Genomic DNA, 16,426 nt, shown 5'->3' on the forward strand with positions numbered 1-16,426 from the left:
TGTGCACCCATTTGGCGGTACTCTGACCTCTACTGAGTGCCAAGAGCATGTCTGAATGCCTTGGAGCACACCCCTAAAAGAGGCAACGGTGAGCTGTCAGCAGAAAACACTGTCTCTGGCTCCACAAAGTGTTCCCCTTGTGCGATGTGCTGAGGCCCATAACTTCCACAGGCGGAGGTGAAGAGATGGCCAAGCAGCTCTGCAACAACCTCACGTGGCTCCGACTGAAGGTTGAGTCAATAGGGCAAGACAGTCAACACTCCTGGCCACCTCCTGGGATCCACTATTCAAAAACAATGGGGTTTTGTAATTCAGGGAATTCCCAAAATGCTGTGAGAAGGCTCACAGCTGAATGTTCTGCTCTTTTAAGAGACAGCACTCCACCCGACTCAGAAGCACAAGAGCCTGCTGAATCCTCAGGCATGAATCTATGATCAATATTGCCATGTTTATATTGTATTTTTGTAATGCATTTTTGTGTCCCCATTCAGGGAACGGGCCTTTGGGATTTGCTGGACCCATGTTTCAGAGACCAGGAAGGTGAAAAGTGCCACTGCAAATGCCACTGTGGAGGTGCAGCGGCAATTGCTGAGTGAGCCAAACATCCCACGCCAGGAAGACCCACTCCAGTTTGGGCTCAGCACAAGCACGTCTATCCTCATTTGTATGTGCTGGCCCCAAATATTCGCAGTGCACACCAGCCTCCTCTGTGCCATGTGAGTTTTTATTTCTAAAGCTGGTGAAGTGGACAGCAAGAAGAGAAACAGACTCAGCCCCTGGCACAGTGGAGCACATTCTATTACTGGATAAAAATGACATTTCATTTCTGTTTCCCTACAAACTCATCACCAAGCACTGCTATTATATGTCCTCAAGCACCATCATTTGGTACAGTGGAGCACATTCTATTACTGAATAAAAAATGACATTTCATTTCTGTTTCCCACAAACTCGTCACCAAGCACTGCTATTGTCCATAATCACCATCACTGACCTGTCCACCATGGCTGACCCTGTCCACCAACAACTGAACTGGCTGACAACACCATCACTGGCGGTCCACCATCATCGGTGACTCTGTCCATAAGCACCATTGATCCATGACCTGTCAATGAGCACTGTTGTTGTCCACATAATCGCACCATACTCGACCATGACTCGCTGTTGTTGATCGCAGCACTGTTATTGTCTGGCGCTGTTGTTGTCCGCGAGCACCATCACTGACCTGTCCATGAGCACTCGTAAGCATAAATTACTGGGCTGCACCATCATTCGCCTCCGTCCATGAGCACCTGTTATTGTTGTTGACGTAAGCACCAAATCATGACCTGTCCATGTTATTGCGAGCCAAAGCACCATCGCTGTCCTTAAGCACCATCACTGACTGCTGTCCACAAGCACTGTTATTGTCCACAAGCACCATCACTGACCTGTCCATGAGCACTGTTATTGTCCTTAAGCACCATCACTGACCTGTCCATGAGCACTGTTATTGTCCTTAAGCACCATCACTTCGACCCACCCATGAGCACTGTTATTGTCCACAAGCACCATCACTGACCTGTCCATGAGCACTGTTATTGTCCTTAAGCACCATCACTGACTGCTGTCCACAAGCACTGTTATTGTCCACAAGCACCATCACTGACCTGTCCGCAGGGCACTGTTGTTATCGGCAAAGCGCCATCACTGACTGCTTTATTCAAGCACTGTTATTCCACAAGCACCATCACTATGACCTGTCCCACGAAAGCACTGTTGATCGTATGTCACCATCACTGGGCTGCTGTCCACGGTTCACTGTTATTGTCCGCAAGCACCATCGCTGACCTGTCCACGAACACTGTTATTGTCCTTAAGTACCGCACCATCACTGACCTGTCCACAAGCACTGTTGTTGTCACAAACGCCATCACTGACCTGTCCACTTGCCGAGCACTGTTGTTGTTGTTAAGCGCCATCACTGACCGCTGTCACGAGGCAAATCGCTGGACCTGTCCCTACAAGTACGCTGTTGTTGTCCTTAAGCACCATCACTGTCCTGTCACAAAGCACTGTTAACCCGTCCACTGACCTGTCACGGGCATGTTGTTGTCCGCACCACCATCACTGACTGCTGTCCACGAGCACTGTTATTGTCCACGAGCACCATCACTGACTGCTGTCCACGAGCACCATCACTGACTGCTGTCCATGAGCACTGTTATTGTCCACGAGCACCATCACTGACTGCTGTCCACGAGCACTGTTATTGTCCACAAGCACCATCACTGACTGCTGTCCACGAGCACTGTTATTGTCCACGAGCACCATCACTGACTGCTGTCCACGAGCACCATCACTGACTGCTGTCCACGAGCACCATCACTGACTGCTGTCCACGAGCACCATCACTGACTGCTGTCCACGAGCATCAAAAGCTGGTTTATGTGAAGCACATTGAAATGCTCGTGTGTAGTACATTCACTACAGGCATTTTCCTTGCCTGGTTGTCTTGATTATTTTGTCTTCTGTTACTGCAGCCTTGTATATTGAGAGTGCTGAAGAGTGCCCCTAGTGGCAAACAGGGAAACTGCAAACGCATGCCAGTAGAGTGCTGAAGAGTGCCTCTAAGGAAGAGCTGTATACTGCAAACGCATGCCAGTAGGTGCTGAAGAGTGCCCCTAGTGGCAAACAGGGGAAACTGCAAACGCATGCCAGTAGAGCTGAAGAGTGCCCCCCCTAGTGGCAAACAGGGAAACTGCAAAAGGGCATGCCAGTAGAGTGCTGGAAGAGTGCCCCCTTGTGGCAAACAGGGGAAACTGCAAACGCATGCCAGTAGAGTGCTGAAGAGTGCCTCTAAGAAGAGCTGTATATGCAAACGCATGCCAGTAGAGTGCTGAAGAGTGCCCCTAGTGGCACACAGGGAAACTGCAAACCGCATGCCAGTAGGGTGCGAAGGTGCCTCTAAGGAAGAGCTGTATGCTGCAAAACACATGCCAGTGGGAGTGCAAGAGTGCCCCTAGTGGGCAAACAGGGAAACTGCAAACGCATGCCAGTAGAGTGCTGAAGAGTGCCCCTAGTGGCAAACAGGGAACTGCAAACCAGCCAGTAGAGTGCTGAAGAGTGCCCCTAGTGGCAAACAGGGAAACTGCAAACGCATGCCAGTAGAGTGCTGAAAAGTGCCCCCAGTGGCAAACAGGGAAACTGCAAACGCATGCCAGTAGAGTGCTGAAGAGTGCCCCAGTGGCAATCAGGGGGGAAACCGCAAACGCATGCCAGTAGAGTGCTGAAGAGTGCCCCTAGTGGCAAACACAGGGAAACTGCAAAGGCATGCCAGGGTAGAGTGTGCTGAAGAGTGCCCCTAGTGGAAAACAGGGAAATTGCAAAGGCATGTCAGTGTAGAGAGTGCTGAAGAGTGCCCCTAGTGGCAATCAGGGAAACTGCAAATGCAAGTTTGTGAAGAGAACAGTCAGGAGGTCACCTGGTGGCAAACTGTGAGACTGCAACTATGTAAAATGGTAGACACCCATATTGTAATTTAGTGCCCCATCAATATGTAATATTGTAACCCCCATCAATAAGTAATATTGCCACCCCCATCAATAAGTACTGTATATTGTAACTCTCCACTATAAGTGAGGGTAGCTGTGGTGTATGAAAACATTGAGAGGGAAGTGTGAACAGGAGTGTTTCTGGACTGGCCAGCCACGCACACTGTCCTTCTACAGGCGTCTTCTCGGATCCACTCACCCACCTGCACACACGTTCCACTCCACATTCATTGAGCCCCCTATGTAGGGTGTGAGCTTATTCAGACTCTGTGTCCCTGTGCAAAGATTACTTAGTGACCACACGCTGCACAAGCACCAGGGTCCATGGAAGAGACCAGCTCTCCTGCTGCTGGTCATTCACATAGAATTTATAAATCAGTTGTACATGTAGCATTCTACATTCTGATGCATGAACTAAAACACATGTTGTTGTCATGGTGACGGTTCTTCATGAGTTGATATGTGTAGAATAGGCCTGCTACATTATGTGCATAATTAAGCATTTATTTGAAATGGGTAGATTTTAAACTTGAGCTCTGGTAATAATCTCAGCCATGTTTTAGAAATCTTCCTGTTCAAACATAACCAACTAGCTTAAATAATAATAAAACAGCATTTCATTATTTTCAGCTCCAGTTATTTTTTGTGACTATAGTTTATCTTTTCCATCTACAGGTTTAAAAAATCTATTTTCATGAGAGAATGTCCTGTTTTTAAATTGCATTTAATCTTTGTGAAAATATAACGCTATTATCTACTGCAAGGCCTATCGGCAACTAAACACATGATAGCCTAGAAAAATAATTTTTATATTATATTGGCACAGCATGAACTATAAGATTGTCCGAGAGTTTGTAAATTCAATAATTTTACTGGAATCAATTTATAGAAGATACAAGAAATATCCGCAAACTCTCTGTCTGTGCAAAAAAGGTTTTACTTTGAATCTGCGCTAGCTTTCGGTTGGCAGACCTTCTTCAGGCAGAGTAGATCCTAGCCTATTTATTCTTTTTTTTTTTTTTTATAAGCTAGGCTACCACCTACCAATCCTGGGCCTCTCGACAGATGAGAGCGGTGATCTTGCATTTTATTTACTGGTATCAATTTAGCCTACTTTCATTAAAGCTACCATCTAAAAATCGCTTTTGACAGGGGGGAGGACTTTTAAGTAGGTCTAACCAAAAGCGAAAGTACATAGTCAGACTCCGCGTCAGTAAGTTTGTCTTGTAGGCTATCGAGATCACACAGTTTGTAGCCTAAGGTAAGAGACTCACCATTTTATGTTCATGTCATTCATTTTGTGTTTTCGGTATGTGGAATATTTGGAATAAACTAATTAGAATTTCGTTGCATGAACTTGTCGTCGTTGTTTAAGATTTCCGCCTTTATGGTAGGCAGGCCTTGCCTTAACAAACAAAACCACTAGGCTAAATGCGGGCTTGCTAACATTAACATATAAGATTCTGAATAGATTATATGTCTTAATTTAACTACATAGTCGGCTAGCATAATATGACGAGGTAGCCTACTCTTTTTGCCAGGTCCATGGCATCAAGCACAAAATCGTCGTGCGTAACTAGATAGGCTAACCTACAGGTGCTAGCTTGAGACCAGCAAGGGCATATGTTTGCATAGGGACATGTCCATACCAATATTTTGGGGTGACGAAATTGTCCAATACTTTAGCGAAGTCATTCATATTATTTGTTTTATTGTGAAGTCGTTAATTCCGACGCGTCCTCATAAAATGAAGTACAACCAGTTTAGATGCTGTCATTTGATTGGCTGAAACCTGGAAGTATCAAAACATAAGCATAGGCCTCTTGTCGCGTTAGTGGCAGACACATAGGAGGCATGCAGGTGTGTGGACAATGATCTGTCTGCCAGTAGGATACCCCAAGAAAGGGTAAAACTTCAGATCAGTAGTCATATTCCCTTTGTCCTTTAGCATGCACATGCTGCCCCTTTTTAGTGGATCAGCTAGGCCTAAACACCAAAAGATAAGATGGTTGTAGTAAAAACTATCTGGATGAGTATGTGTATTGTGTTGTGTATGTTAGGGACCTTTAGGGTCAGTGGGGCTTACATGCTTTTAGGGGTCCGACCTCTGACCCCATGGGCCTGGTCTGTGATGACCGTGCACTTAATCCAGACCTGACTGTCATAAAGCCATGCAAACTAGACTATAGTGGCCAAAGACCTTAATCTGTACTGAGGAATTGACTTTAGCCAATATAGGCCTACACGCTAACATTTCTATTCAATATGTGTCTACAGCTGAATGATCGAGTGCTAAAAAAAGATAGCGGTTTATGTTTAGCTATAATCCATAGTATGTGGTGACACATGACACAAGACGTAAAGCTGCATTTGTCTCATGTACATTCCCAGATAGACTCTCCCACTGCTGCTAGGATGAGTGTCTCTCAGGAGAGAGAGGAGGCTGCAGGTCACAGTGAGACACTCAGAACAGAGTCTGCAGCACACAGCTGTGTGCAACCAAGCAGCAAACCAACACACTCTGATGGAGGGTAAGTTAATCCACAGATACAGTACACATCATACCTGTCCCCACACACTCTGATGGAGGGTAAGTGAATCCACAGATACAGTACAGATCATACCTGTCCCAACACCCCCTCTGTTCTTACTGGTGCCGATTTGTACCTCATTTTCTAAAAGAAAAAAAAAAGATTTGGTTCCTTGTCTGTGTTGTCAATAATCAGGTAAATAGAGCAGGTAAAATAGAATGCAATAGCAATAGCGGCCATTAGACTGATATTATTACACGGCTCTTCATAATGCTGAAGAATGCTGCTCCATTCACTTGAATGGGCCTTCCCAAAGTTCGGTGTTCTGATATTTCTCGATAACAGACTGTTGCTAAGTATAACAGGCTAGGCTAAAGAGTCATATTGTGGGGAGTTTATTTTTTCGTTTTGGCAAGTAGCCGTGTAATAAGCAGGATAATGTATAGAACGCCGGTCATTATCGGGAAATAGGTCCCTTCAGGGCGGAACAAGTCCGGTTTCGCCCTGTCGGGACCTATTTCCAGATATTGACCGGCGTTCTATACATTATCCTTACATATCATCTGTAGGTACCATCTATAGGGAAATAGCCTGATCGGCAGACAGTCTGATCTTCTCCTCTAGAATTCTCAACGTGCCCCTTGTTTTAGTGTTTCCGTTTACTTTGAGAAGTTCACCAGGTCCCATTGCAGTGTTTCCCACAGAATTTAATTGTATTTGTGGTGGTGGGGGGGGGGGGGGGGGTCAGGGTCAATAAAATGAATAGCCTATTGTTATACTTGCCTCGATATTGACAAGTAGCTGTAACGTTATAGTGTGCTAACCTCGACAACCCAACGGTATTCTATTCTAAAGGATTTCATCCCATTTCAATAGTACAACATAGAAAATCATTGTGTGGTGATTAATTTTGATATTGTGATGGGCTGCCACAGATTAGTCAATGTATAGGAAACACTGCATTGTCTGAAAAACACCCAAAACTAATACATTTCTATAGCTATTCTCCACATTGGGGATGGTGTTTTGGTGGTTGAAATTTTCACGCCATCCCAAAATGGATCACTTGGTCATCATGGATGCTGATCATGGATCACTCTTCTCAACATGCACAACTCAGCTAAACCTTTATAAAGGCACATCTGGACACAGATTTTAGCTTTCACTGGACATTCACAGGGACAGATTGCTAAAAAGGTGGTGCTGTGGGTGCTGTATGCTAGAGGCTACAGCGGTATTGCCATATACAGGTCCGAAAGCCCACGGGGGACCCAGGTTCGAATCCGACCTGAGGTCATTTCCCGATCCCACCCCATTTCTCTCTCCCACTTACTTCCTGTCACTCACTACTGTCCTGTCCAAATAAAGGGAAAAAAAAGCCCAAAAAATATACTTAAAAAAAAAAAATGCAGTCTAGAATCATTGTGGAACCATTTTGAGAGCTGTGAATGCAAATAAATATGATTCCATTGATTATTTAAAAAGGGTATGAATATTTTTGGACACACCATTTTTTATAAAAATGTTTAAAAAGATGAAAATGCTTCTTTTTTTTATTCCATGTTCTATCATATTGTCTTACAACCTTTTGACATGTGGTAGTGTCATTTTCAGTCAGAACAAACATATTGATAAAGAGAAAATTAACATTGAATCAATATTTGCCAGGGGTATGAATAATTTAGTTCTTAACTGTATATGGTATAGAAAACAATGAGATATGCTTGTAGGAATACACTGTAGTGTGTGTGTGTGTGTGTGTGTGTGTGTGTGTGGAGCATGTATTGTTGTAATATCACTGTAAGGGTGAGCAAATCACTCCGCAGAGGAATGAGTTGATGTTAATCCGTTTCTTGTGTCTCCTTATGTAACCAGCCCACAGACTCCCAGACCTCCATCTCCAGTGCCCAGCTGTGTGTCCATGAAGAGTGATCAGTCCATGTTGGATATGCCGTACTTCAGCAGTGAATCAGTTCCATCAGGTCTAATGTGAGTAGTCATCAGTCTCTAGACTTGTCAGTCACATGACATTTTACACTCTCTCTCTCTCTCACACAAACTAGGGCTGGGCGATAAAACGATAGCGATATGTATCGCAATAGACATGTAATCGATATCAATGAAAAATACATTCGATAGAACATTCGATAATTAAAAGCAGCACACACCTTACGTTGTCCATAAATAAATAGGCTAAATATATCTTGCATTGTAGCTAGTATGTGCAATCTCTCTCTCTCCCCCTCTCAACAGGTGCATCCCTCCTCAGCATGCACATCCAAACATTCACAATCGTGCAAGATGACTGGCTAAATTGCTATTAAATCCGGTTAGCCATTAGCACGCTGCATGAATTTGTTCAAAACTGTTGCATTCAAATTGACTGTTAAGTTCTAATCATGTCAATCACAATGCAAATGGAAAAGTATTTTCCAAGACGCAAATGGGCCTGTCCCAAGGAGAAAAAGTATTCATTTGAAACACACGTGGGTAAACTGAACAGTCTAACCAGTAGACTATGATAAACTAGCAAATTAAGCTACTTTGTTTACCATATTTCCAGGCTTCAACCAGTGCTGCTTTTCATTCAGTCTTATTTATTTGAGTGTTTTTCATGATTGTGTTGCTATTTCTTTTCCCTGTTTGCTTTGATTGATAACTGAGGTGATTAAAATCAGACAGAGGAAGGTTAAGTTTAAAATAAAAGTGTTTAAATTTTTTCTTCTGGTCCTTATCTGAAATAGATTTTTTTAAAAAAATCAATAATTATTGATATCGACTGATATAAAAATACTTATATCGTGATACAGTTTTCAGCCATATCGCCCAGCCCTAACAAACACACACACGCACGCACGCACGCACACACACACACACACACACACACACACAAACAGGAAATTGGGTGGATGAGATGGAAAGGACTAACCTCTCCTAACTGGTGGACACCATGTAGAGATGTAGATGTTATAGAAAACAATGGGATATGCTGGTAGGAATACACTGTATTGTGTGTGTGTGTGTGTGTGTGTGTGTGTGAACCAGAGAGAGAGAGAGATTAATTCTAAAATGGAGCATGTATTGTTGTAATATTACTGTAAGTGTGAGCAAATCACTCCGCAGAGGAATGAGTTGATGTTAATCTGTTTCTTGTGTCTCTTTATGTAACCAGCCCACAGACTCCCAGACCTCCATCTCCAGTGCCCAGCTGTGTGTCCATGAAGAGTGATCAGTCCATGTTGGATATGCCGTACTTCAGCAGTGAACCAGTTCCATCAGGTCTAATGTGAGTAGTCATCAGTCTCTAGACATGTCAGTCACATGAAATTCTACTCTCTCTCTCTCTCTCTCACACACACACACACACTCACACTCACACTCACACACACACACACACACCAGGAAATTTGATGGATGAGATGGAAAGGACTGACCTTTCCTAAATGGTGACCACCATGTAGAGATGTATATGTTATAGAAAGCAATAGGATATGCTGGTAGGAATACACTTTAGTGTGAGTGTGAGAGAGAGGGATGAGGGTCAGCACAAGAAGCAGCAGAAGAGCAGAGCAAAAAAGAGCCCCCGAGCTGAGAAGCAACTTGTAACATCCCCAATTTAAGTTTAATTTTAAAAGGAAAAACCTTAATGCACTTTGTAATGTCATTACTATTATTATTATTGCATTTTATGTTGCATATGCTGCCCTGTTTTCATTGTCGTCTTGAGGGACTTTTATTTTGAATGAACGACACTAGTAAGTTTCTACCGCGAGGTAAACGAGAGAAAAACCATACTGTATAAGGAACTACACAGGCAATTAGCACCCTCCCATGAGGAATAAGTTCTTCACGGTGGTTGGTTTGTTGTGGATGAGTTTAGAGACTTCAATAAAGACAAAGACCATCAGTTCAAGACTTCTGACTATAATTCGGTGGGGATGCTACACAACTCCTCTTGTCATTCACCTGGGCCACCCCCAAATCACAGGGTATCTGTTATCTGAGAGCAGTGGGTGTGTCCTACAGTAGGTAAATCTCATACCTATAGACTATAGTGTAGTTCTTAGTCTACAACTATGCACAAATACATTCAATTCAAAACCAAACAGCTAAGACAATAGTGAGCAACAAGTACCCACACAGATGTAAATTGACTGTGAAAGGCATTCTTTAGAAATGCAAAAGATTGGCCAAAAAGACTGGGCTTACAGTAACCACCTAGTGGAAGTACAATTGTAATGGTTTAAAATCGTGTATAAATTAGTATAAAGACATTTCAACAAATTCCAGTTCTAATTTCTTTATTATTCAATATTAGTAGTAGTAGTATGTCTGGTATGTCTGTCTTTTGTGGAATGGATCCTTTAAATCTGTGAATCTGAACTTGTATCTGTTTTCAGAATAGAATAGAATAATGCATATTACACATTTTAATCATTGTCTGAGGAGCAATTTGTCCAAGTGTTCTTTGTCTGATGTTTTTGCAGATTAAGTGCTGATCTGACCCAGGATCAGTCCAGGTGTGGAGTGTGTGAGCAGGTCCTGAGGGACCCAGTCATCACCACCTGTGGACACAGTTTCTGCAGGCAGTGCATCAGCAGCTACTGGGAGCAGCCTGGACTACCAGGAGACCAAGTCTGTCCCCAGTGTGGGAAGACATGCAGAACCCAACCTCCTCTACAGCCTCCTCTGGATGAACACACAGATATGAGCACACAGGGTGAACACACAGGCCTGATCAACAGCAGAACACACCTGCACACTGAACATACACCAGGCAGAAAGAGGGAACTAGGTGAGTATACATTTTGGACATTTTGGCTTTTTAGAGAGATTAATACTTTATTCATCCCTGGGTTAAATTTTACACATCCAGTAGTTTATACAACCATAACACAACAAACATACATACACACATACAGTATATCTCACATACATACAAATCACTCACAGAAATGTCAAAATTAAAGAGCGATTGAAGAGATTGCAAAGGTCTGGTATGGACTGACCATGTAATGTATTGACCATGTTAAGGGGCTATGGTTGAGTGTGTGCAATGGTGGTAGTGCAAAAGTGAACAGTGCAGGGATTAAACAGTGCATTTTAAACACTGTATTGATTTAATGTTTTTCTGAGAAGTAAAGTAATGTTATCAAACTGAACAATTGTAATTTTCAAATGCTGTCATTTGTAAACAGATGAGGACCTGAGGAGAGTTATAGAGAATCACAAAGTCAGTCTGAAGAGGAGGTTTGAGAACATATCTGAAGGCATCATCAAACCAGGAGCTGAGACACTCCTCAATAAGATCTACACAGAGCTCTACATCACAGAGGGAGAGAGTGAAGGGGTGAATAAGGAACATGAGGTTTGGCAGGTAGAGTCAGCATCCAGATCTCAAAACACAGAAGACACACCAATCAACTGCAATGACATATTCAAGCCCTTACCTGGACAGAAGAAGCACACCAGAACTGTGATGACCAAAGGTGTTGCTGGAATTGGAAAAACAGTCTCAGTGCAAAAGTTCATTCTTGATTGGACAGATGGGGCAGCCAATCAAGATATAGATTTTATATTTGCCCTTTCTTTCCGTGAGCTTAATTTAGTCAAGGGTGATCAGTACAGTCTTCACAGGCTCCTGCTGGACTTCCACCCTGAGCTGAAGGAGCTGAATGATGGTGAGGGATACAAAGACTGTCAGGTTGTGTTCATCTTTGATGGTTTGGATGAGAGTCGGTTGACTCTGGATCTGGAACAGAACAGTAAGTTGTCTGATGTGAAACAAACATCATCAGTGGATGTTCTGATGACGAGCCTCATTCAGGGAACTCTGCTTCCCTCTGCACTCATCTGGATAACCTCACGACCAGCAGCAGCCAGTCAGATTCCAGCTCAGTACATCAACCAGGTAACAGAAGTACGAGGATTCAATGACCCACAGAAGGAAGAATACTTCAGGAAGAGAATCGGTGATGATAGTCAGGCCAACAGAATCATCTCTCACATTAAAGCATCCAGGAGTCTCCACATCATGTGCCACATTCCAGTCTTCTGTTGGATTGCAGCCACTGTACTTGAGCAGATTATGAAAAAGAAAAACATTAAAGACATTCCCAAAACACTGACAGAGATGTTCATACAATTCTTGCTTATCCAGACCACCAGGAAGGATCAGAAATATCAGAGTGAAACTAAAGCAAATCAAGCGAAAGTTCTGGAATCTCAGAGAGAGATTTTACTGAAGCTGGCAGAACTGGCTTTCAGGAGTTTGGACAATGGAAATCTGATGTTTTATAAAGAAGACCTGCAAGAGTGTGGCATTGATGTCAGTGAAGCCTCAGTGTACTCTGGCATGTGTACTGAGATCTTCAAGACAGAATCTGTGTTTCACCAGAAGAAGGTCTACTGCTTTGTGCATCTCAGTGTCCAGGAGTTTCTGGCAGCTTTGTATGTGTTTCACTCTTATGTGACTGAGAACCTTGCGGCACTGACATCCCTTATCAGTGACGAACACAGACAGAGAGATGATCCCAACCCCTCGATTTTATCATCTCTTCAAGCAGTGCTGGGCTTACAATCACAGGATCATCTACATGTGCTGCTCAAGAGTGCAGTGGATGAGGCTTTGAAGAGCAGCAATGGACACCTGGATCTCTTCCTTCGCTTCCTTATGGGCATTTCTCTGGAGAGCAATCAGAGACTTTTAAAAGGTCTACTGAACCAAACATACAGCACCTCAAAGAGTATTAAAGAAACATGTCAATATATGAAGGAGCTGAACAGAAAAGATCTCTCTCCTGAACGATGCATCAATCTTTTCCACTGCTTATTTGAAATGAATGATCATTCTATGCACAAAGAAATTCAGAAATTCCTGTCATCACCAAAGAACATCAAACAGAAGTTGTCTCCTGCCCACTGTTCAGCACTGGCCCACATGCTTCTGATGTCTGAGGATGTGCTGGAAGAGATTGACCTGAAGAAATACAACACATCAGATGAGGGACGCAGGAGACTGATCCCAGCTGTGAGGTGCTGCAGAAAGGCACGGTGAGTTTCTGATGGAGAGACTATAGAGATTACATATAATGTTGTCACTGCTGTTTACTACTGATCTAGTCCTATTAAACATTTAATGATGCCTAAAGGTGAAATAGTCTTGATTTGAAGAAGAGGGGAATTAACAACATTCCATATTCACTACAGGATTGTGGTTGATAACTTGGCAGAGAAATTACACATACATTAATATATTGCTTTTATTTAAATAAGTCCACTAACATTACTGTCAAGCCGAATTTTGTAGGTGTGTGTGTGTGTGTGTGTGTGTGTGTGTGTGTGTGCACATAGTGCATGCTCACACGCATTTGAGTGATATTACAGGGTAATAATAGCCTAGAAATCTAGACGCACCCCTAGCGGCAGCGAATTACATTTGCTGCCAGGGCTAGTCTAGCAACTCTCCGTTGGCTTGTGAGCTCCAGAAATCGAAACTTAATCAGGCCAATGAAATCGTGTATAGAGTCGTTAGGTGGGTTTAACATAATGATGGATGGCAGAGTTGCAACGGTTTGGCTTGAATTCCCTGCTACTTGAAAACAAATAAGATGGATGTTGCTGCTGGCGAACAGTGTGACACGAGTTAAGCTTTTATTAAGTTGGCAAACGTTTGAACTAGCCAACTAGCCCGCGCTGGTGGGAAACGCATGGGACTCATAAGCTGCCGCTTTCCTATTATGCAGAGGGAATTTGAAAGACAACTGATTATCCCGACCCTCGGACTGAGCACTGCGAACGGTGAGTGTCCAGACCCTACATTTTAATGTGGGTCTGGCTCGTCAGGCTAGGGTAATAATGTCTCTTGACTATGTTGATTTATTGGGGCACTGTTTAAACAGTATATTTTCCATTAATCCATTTCTGTAATATGTCATCTTTTCTCATGTTGTTATGCAGGCTCTTTGAATGCAGACTCTCAGAGAAGTCCTGTGGAATTGTGGCTGCTGTTCTACAGTCACCAAACTCCCTGACAGAGCTGGACCTGAATCACAATGACCTGGGGGATTCTGGAGTTCAGCTTCTCTCTAAGGGACTGTCTAGTCCTAACTGCAAACTGCAGACATTAAGGTTGGTGTTAGACATGTCTTTGTAAAGGATTATTATTAGGACTAGTGTGGCACATTATGGTTTGGTTGGTGTTTTATATGTGTTTTAACCCTTTAGGCGCCAGAGGTTTTTTTTCCCGAAACGTTCGATTTTGACATCTTCATTTCAAAAGGCTATATCTTAAAAGTGATAAGAGATAGAGACTTTCTGTAAATTAGAGAAATATTAAGGATGACCCAAAGTTTATGTAGAGATTAAATGTTTATATCTAATTTGCATATTATGACGTCATATGGTGGCGGCCATCTTGGATTATAGAATTTTCATGAAATGGGTTCATGTGTGAAGATGCACTACACTGTTTTAGAACACAGTTTTATTTGAATGAGCTTTTGCAAATAATAACCTACAGGTGTGGGTAATTGATTAATTGGGCCACACCCACTCTGGGACACTTTAAAGGGGTTTTGGTTTAGGCAGATATTTGTACATTGATGTGTAATACCCATTTTATAACAGTTTGTTAAATTAAAAACAAGTATCTTTACTGTTTTAAAAATGCAAGATGGTGTACACTTGATGTATTTTGATGTTATGAAGTGGGAAATTCCATCTTCATTACAGGATTGTGGTTGATGGTGTGGCATAAATAAATTGCTTAATGTATAAATTGTGCTTATATGTATAAACACTTGTTCTGTTCATCTTTATAACATTTTGCAAAAGTACTTTACAGGTGTGTGTGTTGTATGTGTGTGTGTGTGTGTGTGTGTGTGTGTGTGTATATGTGTATGTGTTTATGTATGTGTATGTGATTTGGCATGGGAATGGTCTGCAAAAGATCACTTGATTGTGTTGATTTATCGGGGCACATTGTATCCCTTACATTTATCCATATCTGCAATATTTTGTCTTTATTTGTGTTGTTATGCAGACTTGCTGAATGCAGACTCTCAGAGAAATCCTGTGGAATTCTGGCTGTTGTTCTACAGTCACCAAACTCCCTGACAGAGCTGGACCTGAATCACAACGACCTGGGGGATTCTGGAGTTCAGCTTCTCTCTAAGGGACTGTCTAGTCCTAACTGCAAACTGCAGACATTAAGGTTGGTGTTAGACATGTCTTTGTAAAGGATTATTATTAGGACTAGTGTGGCACATTATGGTTTGGTTGGTGTTTTATGTGTCTTAAGGCCTGTCCACACCAAGTCTAATTTTTCGGATGAAATTCACACAAAATTAAGCAGGTTAATAAACACAGTTATTCTAATTGGTCTGTACTCACTGAGGACGAAATGAAAATAATTTAAAAAAACATTCGAAACTGTCTTGTTTGATGTGAAATTTCGTATGCAATAGAGTTCCTGACCAATTAAATAATGGCTTTTTATAGGGTTCCGATGTCAGCGATGTCATAAGTAGAATGACAAGCAGAAAAGGCTGACACAATGTATGATATTGTATTGTATGATATTGTATATGAGATATGTCTCATTAGGCCTATATGCCAAAGTCACAAAGAATTTACGTTACATCAGACTTTCCCAGGTTTTCAAGAGTGAGAACTCCACCACAGACAGCTTTCCCCACCACCTAACCATCATTTCACACAAGGACGTCGTTAGACCTATTTTGGGGGGGCTGAAGCCACCCTAAGATGATCAAAAGCCCCCTAAAAATATATAGTAATAATACATACGTCCAAATTCACATCCATTACTCTCTGCTGAATAGCTCACAGAGTTAGCCTAGAAATCTAGACGCACCCTAGCGGCGGCAAATTAATTTGCTCAGCCTGTACGTCTAGTATCAAACCATAGGGATTTCTATTGGCTGACGCCGTGGACGTCACAGTGCTCTATTATGTTAGAGTCTTAAGGCGGGCTTAACAGGATAACGAAAGTTGAGCAACACAATGCACTTAAGTCGTTCCTTTCGAAGAAGGATGCATTTGCCGTTTTGCCGACCGGATACGGATATGGTCGTAGCGCTGGCCTATTGCATGCCTAGGCTTTGAAAGACAATTCTCTGCCCCCTAGGCAGTTTGAAAGATTCAATTCTCTGCCCGGCCTTGGATTCACAGAGTACTTATCTCACATAAATCAAGATGTCAAACAAAAGAGCGGAACCGGAGCTTTCCAGTGATATTAGCGGCTAGGTGCTGTGAAAAATGGTTCACGTGAAAATTAACGTTGGGCATACATGACATTTCATCATATTTGCATTCACAGCACACAGCACTTCGTCTTCTCCA

At 42.6% G+C, this 16,426-nt stretch overlaps 2 protein-coding genes across 9 annotated transcripts in view; one reads left to right on the forward strand and one right to left on the reverse strand.

The window, feature by feature from the left end:
- LOC125297247 (NACHT, LRR and PYD domains-containing protein 12-like) overlaps positions 1-16,426 on the forward strand; it is a gene marked incomplete in the record, with an annotated part of 868,465 nt that overhangs the window by 769,813 nt on the left and 82,226 nt on the right. The window contains 7 exon segments of the mRNA XM_048247478.1: positions 5,935-6,064; positions 7,940-8,053; positions 9,237-9,350; positions 10,552-10,859; positions 11,263-13,117; positions 14,024-14,194; positions 15,108-15,278. Coding sequence (XP_048103435.1) covers positions 5,935-6,064; positions 7,940-8,053; positions 9,237-9,350; positions 10,552-10,859; positions 11,263-13,117; positions 14,024-14,194; positions 15,108-15,278 — 2,863 coding nt within the window.
- LOC125297245 (NACHT, LRR and PYD domains-containing protein 12-like) overlaps positions 1-16,426 on the reverse strand; it is a 666,703-nt gene that overhangs the window by 628,913 nt on the left and 21,364 nt on the right. The window lies entirely within an intron of this gene.

The sequence above is a fragment of the Alosa alosa genome, chromosome 7 (genome assembly GCF_017589495.1).
Source record: "Alosa alosa isolate M-15738 ecotype Scorff River chromosome 7, AALO_Geno_1.1, whole genome shotgun sequence".
Classification (NCBI taxonomy): domain Eukaryota; kingdom Metazoa; phylum Chordata; class Actinopteri; order Clupeiformes; family Clupeidae; genus Alosa; species Alosa alosa.